General features: G+C 49.0%; 1 protein-coding gene across 4 annotated transcripts in view; it reads left to right on the top strand.

Moving 5' to 3' along the window:
• The window catches only part of INPP5D (inositol polyphosphate-5-phosphatase D), a 54,813-nt gene that overhangs the window by 15,110 nt on the left and 20,429 nt on the right, over window positions 1-19,274 (top strand). For all 4 annotated transcript variants that reach the window (XM_051626690.1, XM_051626689.1, XM_051626688.1 and 1 more), the window contains exons 3-5: window positions 13,025-13,175; window positions 15,180-15,351; window positions 16,531-16,671. In XM_051626690.1, coding sequence (XP_051482650.1) covers window positions 13,025-13,175; window positions 15,180-15,351; window positions 16,531-16,671 — 464 coding nt within the window. The remainder of the gene's footprint in view (window positions 1-13,024; window positions 13,176-15,179; window positions 15,352-16,530; window positions 16,672-19,274) is intronic.

Raw genomic sequence — 19,274 nt, 5'->3', positions numbered from 1 at the left:
TCTGGAAAACAAACCTTATGAGGAACAGCTGAGGAAACTGGGGCTGTTTAGTCTAGAGAAGAAGAGGCTGAGGGGAGACCTTCTCACTCTCTACAGCTGCTTGAAAGGCGGTTGGAGCCAGGGGGGTTGGGCTCTTCTCCCTAGGAACTAGTGATAGGATGAGAGGAAATGGCTTCAAGTTACACCAGGGAGGTTTAGGTTGGATGTCAGGAAAAACTTATTTACAGAAAGGGTTATTAAACACTGGAACAGGCTGCCCAGGGAACTGGTTGAATCACTGTCCAAGGAGGTGTTTAAAGATCGTTTCAATACAGTGCTTAGGGACATGGTTTAGCAGTGGGCTGGTAGAGCTGAGTTAGTAGTTAGGTTAAAGGCTGAACTGGATGATCTTACAGGTCTTTTCCAACCTGAATGATTCTATGCTCTTTGCTGCAGCCTTAGGGAGTGGGACCAATGGACCCTACATGTAATGCTGCTTATTACTGATATAAATATAAAATACAAAGATACAATCAACTTTAAATAGCAACATATTAAATTTAAAATATTGTCCTGGTTGCACCTGTTTTAGATAAACGAGGTCTGCTCCACCAATGCTTTTTGAATGTACCTTTTGGTGGTTGAAGCTCTCTCTGTTTAAAGTTTTAGAAGAAATGTAGAATCCTTTAATGATTGCTGCATAAATGCAAAGCATGTGAGTGTCGATTTCAAGTGACAAAATGGTTTAGGGAAACGAAACAGACTTCAGCAAAGATAGCTCAGAGTCAGTCATTTCCGTGTCCCTCTGAGACTGCAGCCACAGCACAGCTTTTGGGTGGCCCCAGGCCTTGCCCTGCTGGCTGCCTTCTTCTGTCATCAGTTTGTAACTTCTGACAGAGCTTTCATGGAATCATAGAATGGTTTGGGTTGGAAGGGACCTTAAAAATCATCCAGTTCCAACCCCTCTGAATGGGCAGGGACACCTCCCACCAGAGCAGGTTGCTCCAAGCTCCATTCAACCTGGTCTTGAACACCTCCAGGGAGGGGGGCTTCCATAACATCCCTGGGCAACCTGTTCCAGCATCTCACCACCCTCACAGGAAAGAACTTCTTCCTAATGTCCAACCTGAATCTCCCCTCTTTAAGCTTCAAACCATTGCCCTTTGTCCTCTCACTACACACCCATGTAAAAAGCCCTACCCCAGCTTTCTTGTAGGCCCCCTTCAGATGTTGGAAAGTTGCTGTAAGGTCACCACAGAGCTTCCTCTTCTCTAGGCTGAACAATCCCAACTTCCTCAGCCTGTCTTCATAGGGGAGGTGCTCCAGCCCTCTCTGATCATCTTCTACCTTGCTTCTCCTCCGACAGACCAAGTCAGTTTCCATCCCTGAGCTCTGCAGCTCTCCTTTCCCAGATGTGTAGGAGCTGACAGGCAGTTCTGGCAGCCCTGGCTGGGGCACAGCAAGGCTCCCTGGGCTGAGGCTGTGCTGGGTGAGCAGCCCCGAGGGGGCTCACCTGGAGCACGAGGGGCTGTTTGTGATGGGACAGGGCAGGACCCACAGGCAGCAGGTACTGGATGTGCATGGAGCTGTGAGGGAGCCTATCCAGGATTTGGTCCACAGTGAATGCCTCAGCCCTCTGCAGGCAAAGCCAGAAACCTGGGGCCAATTGCAGAGGGCAGAGTTTAACCAAAGGTTTGTAGCACCACATCTGCTATTTTTATTCTAGAGGTGCAGCTCAGGGGGGAACGTAAAAGGAGAAGGTTTGAAGGGTGTTTCTTGTTTGGTTTCAGTTGTGTGGTTCGTGCTGTTAGATGATGGTGCTTCTTCAGGCTGGGTTCTGTGTCTGTTCCATCAGCAGGTACAGCTCAGCACTGGCTTCCAGTCAGGTAAGGGTTTGTCTTACTCATGCAGTAAATGAATGACGAGCAGGAGAGTCCCCTGAAAGACGAGTGGTCACCTTTAGTGTCACAAAAATAGAAAACAGTTTCTGTAGCTTAAAGCCTGAGAAATTTGCAGGCTGAAGACAAGAAATTGTAACTCTAAGGTGCTCACCCTTATCTGCATTGCTGTATGGTTCTTAGTTATGTAATCACAGAAAGTGATGCAGTATCACATGGTGACTGCAGCTGGTTTTCATGCCTGCACTGAGCTGCTTCAGCAGTTTATCTTCAATAGGTGTAACTTCCTTCATCTTACATTTTCTCTTTTCCCCTGGACGTTTCATGGAAGTCTTGCATATTTAGTGCTTGGCATCTGTTGAAACTGGGATCCGTTCAGCACAGAAGACAACAGGGAGGACAGAGAGCTGCTTACAGACCTCCACACTCTTCCTGCACAGGTTAGAGGAAACCCCAGGGATGCTGTGTAGGGCGAGCTAAGCTGTGCAGGCAGAGCTGGTGCTGGCACATCTGCACCTGGCTCAGGGAAAAGTTCTTGCTCGTAGCACATCAAACCCCTCATGCTGTTGCCTGGCCATGTAGTTTTGCCTTCATAGAGGGAAAAGCTGAAGGGCACTTCAGAATTCCCACCCAGTGTCAATGATCTGCTATCGTTTTCCCAGCTCAGTTACTGTCAGCAGTGAGTGCTGACAAGATCAGAACAATGACCTCTGCGAGCTGCCTTCAGAAATTATGACTGTGACATGTGCTGCCTTGATTGCCTTGCTAGCTCTGGAGAAATGAAAATGGAAAGTTTCACTTGACTCCAAACAATGAAGGTTTTCAGTGGAGAACCAAAAAGCACAAGGCTTGTGATAAAATTGCAAAAGTTGCCAGAAGCAGTGTGCTCCAGAACTTTTACTTAAATCATTCCCACACTACAGAAGTGCTACAAAATTTGCATCAGAATCTGCAGTCCTTGCTCATTCATCACCAACTCATCTGACTTGTACTCTGGAGCTAAATTTAACACCAGTCCCTCATGTTCTGTCATGGAGCCATATTGTTGGGTGCTTGTTGTTGATGTAAATCGTATTTATTACAACACAGAGAAATTCTGGAGGATTGGATGCTCAGGAGGTTTCTCTTGGTCCATGTGTTGGATCATTATGGGCTGTGCTGGTAAATCTTTTTTGATTGCTGTAGTTGGAATGGTTTCTTTAGTGTGTAGGACTACCTCAAGTACATGGTGTTGGTGCTTTCTATAATTGCCTGGTGTTCTGCTGGCTGTTATCTAGGTGTGTTAGTTAGATATTTGGCAATTAATGCACCTTTTCTGTGTATTGTGGAGTGCCAGAGCGGTGTGGAATGAGGTCCTTGAGAAGGATCAACATACATCATTGTTATCACTCATGTCTTTATCTTGAGTGGCAGAATGCAGCTTCAAAAGACTTCTGTAGGTCCTTTACCTTCCAGAACTTCTAATGAGTTTTTCTTTAGGATGTAGAATTTTAACAAGGAACTTGAGATACAAACTGGGCAGCCAGCCATACTCTGCTGAGGACTCCTTGTAATATTCCTTCCCTTCAACAGACTCTTAATTTGCAAGTGTCCCAGTTCTGCCATGGGAACACGACCAATCTTTGGACTGCCAGAATGAAGCCTGAGTGGAATCACATAGAGGAAAACTCTTCCAGGGCCAGAAGGGATCAGAAGTGGCAGATATGATAGGGTCTTTTTTGCATTCCACATGTAGAACATGGGAAGCATCTGAAACTGAGCATGAGCAAAATGCCTCATGCTTCCCGAACCTTCTCCGTAACGTTGCAGGTAGGGAGAAGTGAGATGGCCATTTGGGCCAAAATTGGATCAGGAGAGAGTAGAGGTTTTAATCTAGCTTTGCACTGCACCAGAAATCTGGAAGGGAAGCCCTGATGGGCACTTCTGCCCAGTTTGCAGTGGGGGGAGAAGCTGTGCCTGGCTGACTTGTTCCCACTGAGCAGCAACGAGACACGGATTTCATTCTCGTGCTGCAAGCAAGGAGGCAGGTGCTGAACTTAACAAGTGGTGTGCAATAGAGTAAAAATCATTTAATGTTCCCCTTTTTTAATACATATAATTAGACAGGAATTGTGGTGCAGTGCCAGTAATTAATATATATGGTATCCCTTTAGTCAGTTATTCTTAAAGCAGTGGAGCTTGTGGTAGAGGCAGTATGTGGTGGTATCCTTCAGTTGCACTTGAGGAACAGAGGGACTTCTACAGGATTGACAACACAGAAATTTTCTTTATTTTTGTGTCTTTTAACTTAGGTTTGGATTTGGTTTGGTCTTGGGTTTTTTGAATGTCTGATTTTCAGCCAGGAACACAAGCTAGAAGTAATACAGAATCAGTTGGTGTTAAATTGCAGTTCCTTGTTTCCTTCCATGAATAATCTTTTTCAGAAATTCTGAAGTCCTGTTTCCCAGAACACTCTGATTTCCATGATTTTCACTCAAAGTCTTAAACAGAAAAGGCCCCTGTAGCAAAAGTGCCATGAATAAGCAAACTGGAGCATCAGGACCAAACCCTATGCAGAATGAGACAAGAAAGCCTTCATTGTCCATTATTCAAGTCACATAATCTACAACAATTGAAAACAAATTTACACTGTGCCATTCTCCCCAAAATTCCTGTGTTTTTTTCCCTTTGTCCTCCTTGTCAGCCCCTCCCCTGCCCTGGCTGTTGCATCCAAAATACAGAACCTATTTGGGTGGCTTGGATTTTAGGAAGTAGCTGTTTCTCCCAGCTGTGATTTCTGCCTATGATCCCATTCCTGAGAAATGCTCCTGAAATTTCTTAGCACAAGTTTTGATATAAAAATAAGACGTTTTCTAACAAGATGAAACTGAAAAAAACAAAACAAAACCAAAACCCAAAACAACATTGGTTGCTTAAAAAATAAGAATTTACCAGGGATTTGTTAGCTCTAGTGGTCAGCTCTTCAGTGAAATACAAACCCTTGCCTGCATGAGGGCCAGAAGTAAATGTAAAAATGCCACCTAGACTTCCTAGCTAACAGAACGTCTTGGAGACAAGTTTTTTTCCAAACCAGGAAGTACAGATTTTTTTAAATTATTTTTTTTTTTTAATCTAAAAGAAAGAAAGTTCCTGCCAGCCTTTCACACCAAAGCAGAAGTGACCTGATTTTCAGCTTCTGTTTCAGCTGGTGGGTATTGCATGAATTTTCTAACTTTGAAAACTCACTGACTGTTCCTGAAATGCCTTTATATGGGTTTAAATACCTGTTTTAAGGCGCTCTGGATAGAAAAGCTTGGCCTTAAGCAATATAACCAGATGACCAGTCTCCTAGTTCCTCCTTGTGCCTTGGCTCAGGAAAGGAAAACACTTCCTCTTCCTTCTGAGGGCCCCAGACTTCCTGTGCCATCTATTTATACAATTGTTGTAATGAACCCCAAGTTAACCACTTCCTTGCCTGCCTGAGCCTTGGCTTTGCGCACTTCAAAGCTCTTTTCAACACCAAGTCTTTGTCCTGCACTTGTAACCTCTCCTCGAGGTGCGTGCAGAGCTGCTGCTCAGCAAACCCGTGTTCCGGCAGCTTTGTCGAGGTGCTGGGTTGGCCAGATGCCATTCCTTGGAGATGACACAGAAGAGCAAACTTTGGCTGGGGCCTGTTGGCCTTCTTACACCAGCTACAAAGGAGGTTGAGAAGTGTAGGTGGGTGAATTTGGAAAGGGGAATCACAAGATTTATCTGAAGACCAGTGATTAAAGGCTTCAGTCATACCTGCTTTCATGACAGGGAGAACGCAGAAGCCTGTTCAGCATGGAGGCAGGAACGAGTTGTAGCCAGTTGTGTTAAACCATTGTGCAGTCAGTGTACAGAAGATGGAAGAGAAACTAATACCTGGAAGGACCTGCAGAACTGAGGGCAGTTTCTGGAGAGCAGGAGACACCAAGGCATCCTGTGGGAAAGGAGGTTTCCAGCCAAAAGGGCTGGGGCAGAAGGGGCTGTGGAAGACCTGAAGAGTTGTGGCTTGGGGTGCAGTTGTAATGCAGTAATACAGAATCTGTTTGTGTTAAATTGCAATTCCTTGTTTCCAGCTGGACTGGTCATGATGACTGTGGGTGTGTTCAGTCTTACCCTCCTCTTCAAGGATCTAGTACAGCAGGCAGATCTGCAGAGGGCTTCCTTGGCAGAGGTAGGGGTGGCAGGAGATCTTGTGAGGTGGCTAAGCCTGGTTCCAGGCTGAAGCAGGCTCAGGACACACATTCTTCCTGTGTAGTCTGACTCCACCATCTCTGCCTGGTGAGGTTCCCTGACATATCCAAACTTCTGCTGCTGCAGAGCACACCAGCACATCTGCTGTCCTTGGGGGACCTGCAGCACAGCTGCTTGTCATCTTCTTTGTAAGAGAGTTTCAAACTTGCAAGACTGCTGCTGTTGTGTCTCCAGGCTGTCCCTTTGCCTGGCTGTACCAGTCCCTTTCTTCTGACCTTTCCTTGTAAATCACATTTTTCAGCTCTTCAGCTGTCCTCATAATTTTTCCTTGGGATTCTCTATGGTATTTTTACATGTTCTGTAAGAAGTGGTGCCTCAGGCTGGATGCAGCAGTCCAGCTAAGGCCTTACAGCACCCAGAACAGCAGAAAAGTTTGTTCCTGCATATCATAGGACAGCCCCATTAACAGCTTCTGGAAAGACAGGCTTTTTCTGACGCACTTTTCCACTGCACAATTCACAACCTTGGTTGGAAAAGACCTACAAGACCTTTGACTCAACCGTTCACCTAACACTGACCAGTCCTTAACAAAACGATATGCCTAAGCACTGTGTCTGTATGACTCTTAAATCCCTGCAGGGATAGTGACTCCACCACCTCCCTGGGCAGCCTGTGCTAGGGCCTGACAACTCTTTCAGTGAAGAAATTCTTCCCAACATCCAATCTGGTGCAACTTGAGGACACTTCCTCTTGTCCTGTCACTTGTAACTTCACTGAACAGCTCAGTCCCCATCTCTTTACAACCTCCATTCAGGTGGTTGTAGAGAGCAATGAGGTTTCCCCTCAGCCTCCTCTTCTCCAGGCTAAACAACCCCAGCTCCCTCAGCTGCTCCTCATGTCAGATGCTCCAAACCCTTTTGGATACACTCCAGTAGCTCAATGTCCTTTCTGAAGTGAAGGGCCCACGACTGAACACAGTACTCAAGCCAGGTTGCTGTTGACCTTCCTGGCCACCTGGCACACTGTTGGCTCATGTTCAGCCGGCTGTTGACCAACACCCCCAGGTCCCTCTCAGCTGTGGCAGGTCTCCAGCCACTCCTCCCCAAGCCTGCAGCACTGCTGGGGGTTGTTGTGGCCCAGGAGCAGGACCTGACATATGCAGCCTCTGATTCACTGTTACCCAGATTCCTCTATGCCATTCTGCTGCTCCCTGGACTGTTCCCAGTCCCGCCTGTGTTCACATGGTGTGTCCTGTCCTGGTGTCATGGCTGAGATGCTGCTGGTGGTGCTGGAGCTGCCCATGGAATGGAGCCATGCTGCTCCAATGGCCTGAGAGCACATTTCTGGGGATGTGGTGTGTTGCCATGGAGATGACACTTGCCATCCACATTTCTAATGACTTGAAACAATTCGCTTTGCAATTAAAACAAGATCTATCCTCTGATAACCCTGAGGAAATAGTTACTGAGTGAAGGTGGGGGGTGGGAACTGGTTTCCATTGTTGAGCACAGCTCGAGTGGCTCCAGCTTGCTCTGAGCTGCCCCATCCTGCTCAGCTTTGCAGAATCATGGAATGGTTTGGGTTGGAAAAGACCTTTAAGGTTGTCAAGTCCAGCCATTAGCCCAGCAGTGCCAAATACACACTGAACTCTTGGTTTGCAGCGCCCGGTTCCACATCTGCTCCCTGGCACAAAACCCTGAGCAGGTTTGTGTTTGTGCTGCATTTTGCCTCACTCCTGTTGGCCGGGGTGGTTGGCTTGAAGACTTCTATTCAGAGGCCACCACCAGACTGGTTTTTGCAAATATGCTCCTCAGCCAGGTGCAGACTGTCTGAACCCCAGTGCTTTACTGTCCAGCACTTCTTTTCCTTCCCTGCCTATAAACCTTTGCTACAAGCTCAAGTGTGAGGAAATCTTATGTCCCAGCTCCAAGCTGCTCCCCTTGCCTGCTGGCAGTGAAAATTGTTTGACCAACCTTCAGGTCATCCAGCACCTGAGGGCAAACCTAACTGGACTGAGTTTTCTGTGTTAAACTGACCCTATGCAGGCAGCACCCCTGCTGGGCTGGGGCCACCCCAAGGCCTGGGGGGTGGTCCTGTGGCCCCACCACTGGTGCCCAAGGGACAGCCTGTTGGTTTGGAGGGGCTGACAGGGCACCAGCGCGAGCGCCGTGCAGCTGCGTGTCCTCACCATGACTCACGTCTGTCACCAGGCTTTGTTCTCATCCTTTCCCCAAGGGGAGATGAAAGTGCAGGGAGGTCTTGCTTTTACTGTTCTCTTGCTCAGTTCAACTTGAACAAAAACTTGCCGGTTTTGCTGTGGCTCTGGGTGGAGGGAGGCAGCACAGCACAGCATGCCCTGCTCTCTGGGGGGCAGGGGAAAGGTTGGGGTGTGCCTTGAGTGGAGAGGAGCTAATTTCCTAGTGCAGCCAGACAGGCAGAGAGGGTTGCTGGGCACTGCTTTGTGCTGGAGGGGCACAGCCCTTCCCACACGCTTCCGCCACGTAAATAACAAGAATTGCAGTACAGAGAATCATCCATTGATCTTTGCATTCCAGCACTTGGGAAGGCAAAGCTGATGTGTGACAAGGTGATGCCAGATCTGGGGCTCTTGGGGCGTGGGGCTGAGTGGTTTGGGGCTGCCCTGACCTGCCCTCCATGCTTGGCCAGGGCTGCTCAGAGGTCCCAGCCCTGCAGGATCCCTGTGTCCTTACTGCAGCTTCTTGGGACATGTGTTCAGCTCCCTGCTGAATTCTGTCTTAAAATATGAAATCACCATCCCTTATTTTCACTGTGTGCTGAAGGAATTGGTCCTTTTCATCCTGCATGAGCTTGGGCAAGGTGGGCTGCCAGCAGAGCTGGCATCACCAGGGTGGGGGCTGCCTCTCTTCAGGAGCCAGCAGCTGGATTCAGATGTGTGCAAACCTCTGTTCCTCCACATGCTGCAAATCCTGGCTATCCTTGAGAGGAGATGGTGGGGCTCATGGAGAAGGGTGGTGGCTGCCTGGCCAGCCTGTCTCTAGGAGGGGAGTATGACAGAGGGGCCTCTGCAGATGAGCTAGGGCTGGTGGTCATGCTGGGAGCTGGGACTGGACCCCAGGCTGCAGCCCCTCCACTGCTGCAGGGCTGGCTGGGGAGGCAGGCTCAGGATGCCCCTACCAAACCCTGCTGCTGCTCGTTACCACAGGGACCAGCATGGTCTCAGAGACTGAACTTACTAGATAGTGTCCAGAGGAGGCCACAAGGTTGTTGAAAGGTTTAGAGGGGAAGCCATATGAGGAGCAGCTGAAGGCACTTGGTCTGTTCAGCTGGAGAAGAAGAGACTGAGGGGAGAGCTCATGGCAGCTCCTGCTTCCTCATTAGGGAAGGAGGAGGAGTAGGAGCTGACCTCTTCTCTCTGGTGACCAGTGATAGGACGCGAGGGAAGGGTAGGAAGATGTGCAGGGGGAGGTTTAAGTTGGACATTAGGAAGAGATTCTTCACCTAGAGGGTGGTGGAGCACTGGAATGGGCTCCCCAGGGAAACAGGAATGGCACCAAAGCCTTTGGACAACACCCTCAGGGACATGGTGTGAACTTTGGGGTTGTCCTGTTCTGGGGCAGGAGTTGGACTTGGTGATCCAGGCTGTCCAAGGAGGTGGTTGAGCCACCATCCCTGGAGACATCTAAAAAGACAGATGCGGTGAACGCGGCAGAGTTAGGGTAGTGGTTGGACTCAATGATCTTGAAGGTCTTTTCCAACCAGAATGATACTGTGATACTATTCTTGGCAGCAAAAAGTGCTGATCCAGCCTTTCCTCCCATTCACACGAGGGCTCTTTTGAGCCTGACAAGAGCTGTGCAGGGCAACCTGGCTTCTTGCAGCAGCCTGAGAGAGCAGGAGCTGAGCAGCAAGACAAGGCTTAGCAGAGACTGCCTGGGCTCTGGGGGTGGGAGGGATGCTGGGAGGGTGAAATGGGGGAGCACTGGGGACAGGGAAGTGAGCAGGCAGTGAGTTCTTGGGGAAGCCAAGCAGGGGTGTGGAGGTGGCTTGGGAAAGAGGAGTGGGGTAGGCTGCAGCAATTCAAGAGGTGGGAGAGAGCACTGCTGGCAAAGCTTTCCTTCTGCAAGCCTCTGCAGAGGACTACCCCTGACCATCCTGCCCACCTTGGCGTGTTGCAGGGTCTGAGCATGCTCTCCAATGGGGCTGGTGCCTTTTCCCAGCTGCCCTTTGGGGCAGTTCAGGGCAAATAAATGATCACAAGCCTGATCTCTCCTGAGCTCAGCCATGGGTGCTGCAGGTGGTGGGCAGATGGCTGCCCAGGCAAGTCAGATCCAGAGAAGGAGCCATGGGCTCATCTGCCCTGGGCTGGGCAGGGAGGCTGAGCGAGCTGCTGGCCTGCAATGGGTGCTGGGGATGGCAGGGACTACTGGGCACAGCTGCTCCAATAACCACCAACACTTGGGAGCAGAGCAAGGGGACAGAGAAAGATGAAGCAATTATCCCAGGTCTGTCCCAGTGCAGCACTATGACTTTGGAATCCTTTCATATGATGGATTAGGGTGGAGGGCTTTTTTTTCCTAGTTGGTTTTCCCTGATTCCCAACCTTCACAGATGGCATCAAGAAGCAGAGGAGTCCGGGAAGGGTAAGACACTAGTTGCATTAATTGGTGGAAATCAGAAGTAATTCTGGTTATCTGGTTACTTGTTCTGAGTTTGAGCTGCTCTGGCAGAGCAGGATCTGGTCTGTGCTGTTACAGTCCTGTGAAGTTTTCACCAGCAGTTTGTTTCAACACCTCTGGCCTTACAAAAATACAATCCAGTGTTTTCCCAGGCTCTGCTTTCATGCTGAACGTGACACTTTCCAGCATGCGAGGATAATAAATCTTGACAAATGCAAGAACACCTGGGAGACAGGAAAGGAGGCTGAGCTCGTAGAAACATCACACATATTTGTTACAAAAATGTGTCTTGCTGGACCTTTGAAGACTTGCAGGTATTGTTAAAAATGAGAGCTACTTTGGTGGCTTTCCTGAGGGCACTGGATTCTTCAAATATGATTCAGTATTGAAAGCACTGTGCTAGTTTCTGGCCTGAGATTTTATTCTCTAGGAAAATTAAAAAGCAAAAAAATGCTGCTAGGACTCAATGAAGAAATTTTGCAGTATTGTGCTCACTGTGGTTCACACTGGCATTCCTTCTCTTTCATCTTGTGAGTTTGCTACATTTTGCCTTTTAAACGAAAAAAGCTCACAGATGAGAGGAAAGTGGCCCCACATGAATGGCAGGTAAATAAGCTTGTTCAAACTTGTATAAAAACTTCATCTGTGTGAATTTTTACAGCCAATAATTGCAATCCAAAAAGAAATTGAAGCATACTGCTTGTTAGTCAGAGGCAGAATGTGTAACTGGCAGCATAACAAGTTGTTTCAAATTGGAGGCAAAGGTTTAATTCACTATTAACTAACCATGTTTCCTGTGCAAAATCTAACTTATATGCATGTAAAACAGTGCAAGTGAAGCTTGTCGTTTGGATGATCAGGTCTCCCTCTTGCTTGCCCACTGCTGCTCTACCCCCAGATGTGAGCAGTTCCCAGGGTTGCTCTTTGAAGTCAAGAACAACAGTCTTGTGGGGCTGGCAAAGATCTCCTCTGCCCTGTTCTGCCCCTGCTCCAAGTGCAGACAGGCCCATCTCGGGTTGGTTTCTCTGGGAAAACCTCTCATCCATCCAGGACGAGAGCACCCTGCCAGGAGGAGCATTCCTTGCAAAGGGTGACCAGAGCTTCTGTTACATCTGTGGTTGCCTTGGCATGGGTGGTCCCTAGGCTCAGTTCTGGAGGTAAGACAGAGCTCTCCCTTCTGGCCTGGTCCGTGCTGAGCCACCACAATAACCTCTGGGTCCTTGGCAGGGCCCTGGGCTGAAGCCATGGGGCAGCACTGCAGGACTGGTAGCTCTTCCTGCTGAATCCAGCAGATTCACTGTTCGTGACAACACATAGATGTAATTGCTCTACAGTTTTGCCTCTGCAGACCTCTAAAACCTTATCCCTGTATCTGCCCTCTGCAAGGCTCCATTTCCTGAGCTCAGTGGCCAGGGCTGTGCTAGAAACAGGTTTAGTCACAGTTCAATTCAGCTGGCAGACTCAGTGTCACACCTGCTGCATCCCCAGCCCTCTGTCCTGAGCCTAAGCCTTCTAAACCTTCATCTGAGCCTTTTTCTTGGGGGTGACAGTGCCTTGCTCACTTGTTTAATTTGAACCTAATTCTGAGCCTTTGAATCCTGGAAGGGATGCTAACCTCTGGGTTTGGACATGTTTATCTTGCAATTCCACTGAAAAATTCTTCTTGGATGACACAAAATATCACAGAATCACAGCACGTCTGGGGTTGGAAGGAACCTTCGATGATCATCGGGTCCAACCCCCTGCCAGAGCAGGACCAAAATTAGGGCAGATCACTCAGAAAGGCATCCAGACAGGTCTGGAAAGTCTCCAGAGAAAGAGACTCCACAGCCTCTCTGGGCAGCCTGTCCCAGGGCTCTGTCACCCTCATGGCAAAGAAGTTCTTCCTGATGTTTGAATATAGCATAGACCAGGGGGGTTGTGCTCAGTAAAAGAGGGAATGCAAAAATCAGGGAGAATTCTTTGCTTTTAAAGGCTTCCTCTGCTTTGAAGCCAAGAGCACCAAATCCAATGAGAGAGATCTTCCACTTGGCTTCAGTGAATCTATGAGGTTGCCATTTTTGCTGACACTGACTGGAATGTGTTCATGGGTTTCTGCTTCTGTCTGTGCAGCAGGAGTTGTCCTGCAACAGAGCCTGTGGTCAGATGGGCACTCGGGTCTGGGCTGGCTCTCTCTGGACAGCACCAGTGGCTTTTTCTCTCTCCACGACTTTGTTTTTCCTTCTGTGAGGAGCAGTGTTTCTGTGGTAGAAAATCCCAGACCATGACAGCCTCTGTGTTTTCTTTCAGGCATCAGAGGGTGTTCCCGTGAAGTATTTTGAGAACTTGGAGGAACTGATAGAATTTTACAAGAAGGAGAACATGGGTCTGGTGTGGCACCTCAAATATCCGGTGCCGCGGGAAGAAGAGGAGGCTCCGGATGAGCCAGAGGAGGATGCTGGTAAGAAACTCACAATGTGACTTGGTGATGCAGACACTTGACACTAAATCTGGGCTGCAGATTTGCAGCCAGAGGGATTAGAACTTGTCTTGCCGTAAAATGGAGCAGCAGAGACCTGAGCTGGCAAAACCCTGAGGCAGTAAGTCGTCCTGGCTCTGGGGCTGCACCACATCTGGAGCACCACCTGAGCTCCCCTCAGGGAATGCACAGACTCCCTGCAGACCTTTTCTGTAGCAGGTGCCAGGCTGACTAATCTGTTGTTGTCCATCTGGACTCAGGCTGGTTTATGTGCAGCCATCTCCCATGCCTCTGCACCCCTCTCCCTGCACTGCGTCCATAGGGCCGCTGTCTCAGCAGCAGAGATGCTCCCCTGGAGACTTGGAGCACATCTCTGCAGTGCTGTGGGTCCTGGTGACCTGACATGCAGGTCCCCTGACCTGCTCTGATCCAGAGGACGTGTCTGAGATGGCAGCCCCGCGGTGGCTGACACTACATGTATTGAGGCAGATGGATGATGAAGTAAGATTGGCATCATCCCAACTATTTTATGTGAAATGTCACTGTGGGCTCCTGACAGTCACTGGTCTTAGATCTTTCCTTGGATTTTTTTCTGGATCATCCCTTGGATCTGTCATTGTTCTCCTGAATCCCAGGGGAAGGTCGTGCCCACAGAGCCATCCTGCCCGTCCTTTCTGACGTCTGTCCGGAAATGATGAGTGTTACAACAAACCTTGTCTGAAGGACATGGTCCTGTGACAGACAGAGAGGCCTGTACCCAAAAGCAGATTATGCTCATTTATGCAACCCAATGGATCTCTGATAGGAGCTGGAAGATCTTGTTATGCACTTCTCATGAAGAAACAGAACACAATTTTGCAAAGCTGTGCAGGAAAGATGTTCCTGGTTTCTGGCCAGCTGCACTGAGTCTCCAGCTCTCAGGGAGGGGGAGGGAACTATGGCAAAAATAATACACAGCGAGGCAAGCAGCAGGGAATGAAGTTCTAGCCAAGACCGAGAACCTTTAGATGAGGAGATATGATCACTGGGGCTGGGCTGTTTGTGGACAGTTTCATTCTGTCAAGGCACTTTGGTGCCATCATGCTGGAGCTGTGCAGGGCCTATAGGTGTCTGGCCATCTCACAGGTAGAATTGCAGAGGGGCAATGGGAGCACCCAGCTGCCCTGCAGACCCGCCCACCCAGCTGTGCTGGCTCTGCCAACCACAGCTTCTGCCCAGGAGCAATGGTTTGGGTTTGGGGATCTTTTTGTCATGAAAATTCCACCATTCGGAAATAACTAAACGAAACCTCACAACTCAACCACCTACATGTGACAGGTGTAAAAAAGGGTTGGAGCAATTTCTAAGAAAAGAGAGGCAGCCATGGCTGGGGTAACTGGAGGTGAGCCCACCCTTCTCCCAAGAGAGGGAGTATGCTGAGCAGCAGGATGATAAAGCAGGAAAACCCTTGTGCTTCCAGCTGGATGCCCACAAAACAAGGCTGGATACTCACCCCCTGTATTGGATTATGGGGTCTGTTTTTTCAATCTGTGTTTGCTTTCTTTAGCTGTTCACTTATTTCCATTAGCAGCTTCTGGTGCTCTTTCCATCAGGCTCCTCCATCCATTCTGCCCCAGCTGCAGATCTCCATGATCATGGTGGTGATAAGGATGAGGCACAGCCATGTTTTCTCAGCACTATATTCAAAGTAAATCATTAACCTTCCCAGCTGCTCAGCAGGTGGGGCACTCAAACTGACTGGATGGAGGTGACCCTGCCAGACAGAGGCACATGCTGCCTGCACACGAGGTCCAAGCCTGGCAGCTCAGCCTGCTGGTCCCACCACTGATATTCCTGAGAACAGGGCCAGGCCACCATCAATCTCTCTGCTTTCTAGATCTAAAAAGAAGGGGTGGCTTCTGCAGTGACCTCTGCCCTGCTGGGAGGGAGGGGGGAGGTCCAACTGCCATGCTGGGATGACTGTGCCTTTCCCTTCCTCCTTGCCAGACCTGGTACCCACACCTCCTATCCTGCCCCCACGCAACATCCTCATGGCAGTGCCAAGCAGCGAGACAAAGGAGGCACCTTCTCTCCCTGAAAACTCCAGGGGGGCAGACCTTAATAAACTTTCCCTTTCTGAGACACTACTCCAACGGCTGCAGCACCAGGACACGAGCAGGTGAGGATGGCAAGTCCCAGGGCTGCCAAGTCAGACTTCAGCCCAGCTTTGAGCTTTCTGGGGCTCTGCTGGGGACAGCTGAGGACCTGTCTGAGTCAGCCAAATGAGTCCTGATTTATACTGCCAAATGAAGAACAGAATCAGACCTACAATGTGATGGCGACTTGCTACAGTCCAGCTGTCACCAAGACAAAAATGCTTTTCTGAACTATTAAAATCACCGATAGATTTTCTCTGCTGGTGTATAGTTTTTTAATATAGGCATGATAATAGCTGAGAGCAGTCAGTGAGTTACCTGGGTGCCTACACTACAGATTGGATCAGAAAGCACCAGCCAGTCCTAAAATAGCATAGACTGGTGTGTGGATTTCCAGGCACTCCTCCTGATTTACTCCAGCTACAGGTGTGACTGATGCTGTCCCAAGTGCCAGCTGGGTCAAACCTGGACGTCCATGGGAGCCAAGGGATGGCCAGATCTGCCAAGCTTAAAAAGAAAATAAACATAAAATCAGAGGCATGCCTGCTGGCAGGCAGGGGGGCTGGGAGCACGCAGTGCCCATGTGTGGCAGCACAGGTCCTGTTGTGGTGGCCCAGCTGGCTGACTGGGAGACACCCAGTTTTTGGACTTTCTGCATGTCAGGGCACACAACAGCACATGCAGGCTGCCTGGTCCACCCTCCCTCGTGGTGCTGGAGCCCAGGCACCCCAGAGAAGGGGAGGAGGGGAGCACTCTGCACAGCTCTGTGGTCTCAGCCCCCAACCAAGCTTTTTTGGACTCTTTGGAATAAAACCTTCAAAGTGGGACTTGGTGAAGTGAAAAGGAATCTCCTCCATCTGCCCAGAGCTCCTGAGCTGTTAGTGGTGTCACAGCAGCCTGGCTTTACCTGATGGTCCCACCATGGCTGCTGCACGGCCGGGCCTGGCAGGGCTGCCCTGGCATGGTCCCTCAGCGGGCAGGGAGGGGAGGACGTGGCTGGGGAGGGAGGGAGGGTCAGCAGGTGTCAGCAGCGTGCTGGGGGTTCATGCTCAAATTCTCAGAACTGCATTTTTGCACTGAAATCCAAGGCAAACTGCCCATCATGTGTCTGTGCTGGCAGAGGAGGTTTCAGGATAAGAAAGAATCTGATACTTGGGAGTAAAGAGAAGAGGCAGCTTTTGACCCGGCTGTTTCTTTCTCAGTGTCTCCGATGAGCATCTTAAACTCATCCAGGATTACCTGCGAGTTCACATCACCAGTGACTTTGAGATGGTGCAGACTGGCTCAAGCAATCTTCCTCAACTGAAGAAACTACTTACACTTCTTTGCAAAGGACTCTTCAGGTAACTAGAGGCTGGTCTTCAGAGCTCACAATCTACCATAGCTTCCATGTCCATGCTCCCAGAACCTGCACTTCTGGCATCAGAAATTGGCCTCCCCTACAAACACTGTGCTATTTAGATGTTGTGACCTGTGGTTCTGGTCCAAAGGTGTGACATCTAGATCAAAGACAGCTCTGACAGTGAGGTTTCCCTGTAGGTGGTTTCAGCCAGTGAAGTATTTTTTATGCTTTGTGTAGAAAGAAAGAAAGAAAGAAAAAAAAGACATTAAAAGTGCACTAACTCATTAACTGTATAATTTGGTAATGCATAAATGACACCCACACGATTGTCAAGCACAACTCCTTTATGGAAACAAGCACATATTGGTGTATAGCTGTTTTAAACCCTGATTTTACTTCCTACTCATGTACTGGCCTGGTTCCACTGGTGTCAGTGAAGTCCAGCTCAAATTAAAAGAGGAACAAGCTCTACAAATTTTACCTTTCTTGTTTATAGACCGTTCAGGTCCCAAATAGGAAAACTCCAATAGGGAACTAAAACCTTGCAGAGCTCCCTGTTTCTCTGGTGGCAGGATGTGATTTCCCCTTTGCTGCCTCTGAGCAAAGGGGGAGATGGGCCCAGACACCTTCGTGCAGAGGGCACAAACATCCACACCTGCATCTGTGTCTTGCAATATCCTTCTTTGCAGTGTAACATATATATATATATATATATATATATATATATGCAGTGAGGCTGGCAGTGCTGCTGGCAGAGGAAAGGGCCAGAATGAGGGTGTTTCCTGCTGGTTTGCTGAGCTTTAACTTAGGGGAGAGGAAGGCAGGGAGAGTGAGGTGCTCAGCTGCTTGGGATCAGGTTTACTCCTCAGGGGTGTGCACTGCCCATGGCTCACCAGGCAAGGGGAGGAATGTGCAGTTCTGCTCCTGCCAGCTGCTCCCTGCAAGGCCCTGGCAGGACTGAGGATGGGCTGTGCAAAGACGTTCCCTTCTTCTGTGCTCCACTGCAGGGTTTTACTTCTCTACACCCACGGAGGTGAGACCCAGGTGGCTAGCTGAGAATAAACCTGAACAATGGAAACTAAAATCTCATGAAATCTCAAGTGAGAGTTTTGTGTCACTAAAATGCCTCCAGTACTGCTGTTCTGATGCTGACTGCCTTTTTCCATTGCCAACTTCTTTTTCTACTTCACCTTATTTGGCTTTTATAGAATCACAGAACCATTCAGGTTGGAAAAGCCCCTTGGGATCACTGAGTCCAACCATCATCCCTACTCTACAAAGCTCTCCCCTAAACCATATCCACCAACACCACATCCAAACCACCCTTAAACACATCCAGGGATGGTGACGCAGCTTGTCACACAGTTCTCATACCAGCACTTGTGCAATTGGATGTGGCTACACAGGTCTCTGACACTACAATGAAGATCACCACATATATTTCTCTTACACTGTCAAGAAAAGAAAACAAAAGGAATTATAAGTGCAATTAAAAACCATTTTGTGGTTTTGTTGAGTTTGAACTATTGCTGATGCTTTCCCCCCATCCCAATGGGTGTGTTGCACCCTGAAGAGAGGTCAGCTTTCACATCAGAAATGGTTTCTGAACTGCTCCAAGCAGCTGCTGCTCTGTGTTTCCAAGAGGTGGCCTACACATCCTGCACTCCTGGTCATAGTAAATGTCCTTTCATTCCTTTCAAACTGAACTTCAGTTTCAAGTTGCTCCTGTGGCTGCCTGCAGAATCCTGGACCTGACTCCACGGCTGCAGAAATGAGCCTTGGGTTTGGGCCAGAGCCATTTGCAGTGACACTGGCCCTGGGAGATCCACAGCTGAACAATGGTGTTGAGGGACTGAGTTTATCAGATCTAAGTTCCTATAAGTGTCTTGTGTCTTGTCTGTGTGCCCCATGGCAAGTCTTTCAGACTGAAATGTCACAGTATCACAGAAAAGTCTGGGTTGGAAGGGACCTTTAAAGGTCATCTAGTCCAACCCCCAAAATACGAGTGCTTAATTTCAAACATGAGTGCTTAATTTAGACAATTAATCACCCATGGTTCAGCACCCAAACAAAAACTCTGATCTTCAGGCAATCATACTTTCTCTTTGGAGCACTTTCCCCAACAAACAGGGAGTAAAATCCTGTCCATTCAGACATAGGAAAGTGAGGGAAACCATTAATATCCACTGACTAGGCACAATGCAGGCACCCTAGCACTGCTCCTCACCATCACCTTCCTTTTGACCTGCACTCCCTGGCTGCTCTTTCCGTGATTTTTGCCGTTATCAGAGCACGGCTTCTGTGCCAAATTCCTCCAGCAGCTTTTTGACAAATGAGCATCCTGTGGACTCTAAGTGGGAAATGCTGAAGGAATCTCATTGTAACCCATGGACGGTTCCCGTTCCAGAGATGAAAGGCTGCCTCTCCCAGCCCTGGCTGCTGAACAAGCTAAAAATTAGTTTTCTTTTCACCCAGCAACCTGCATCAGCCTGAGCAGCCCTGTGGGGCTGTGGGGACCCGAGCAGCTCCAGCCACCAAAGCATAGAATCATGGAATGGTTTAGGTTGGAAGGGACCTTAAAACTCATCCAGTCCCACCCCTGCA

This window comes from Apus apus, chromosome 8, assembly GCF_020740795.1.
Source record: "Apus apus isolate bApuApu2 chromosome 8, bApuApu2.pri.cur, whole genome shotgun sequence".
Classification (NCBI taxonomy): Eukaryota; Metazoa; Chordata; class Aves; order Apodiformes; family Apodidae; genus Apus; species Apus apus.
This window is presented reverse-complemented; position numbering and strand designations above follow the sequence as displayed.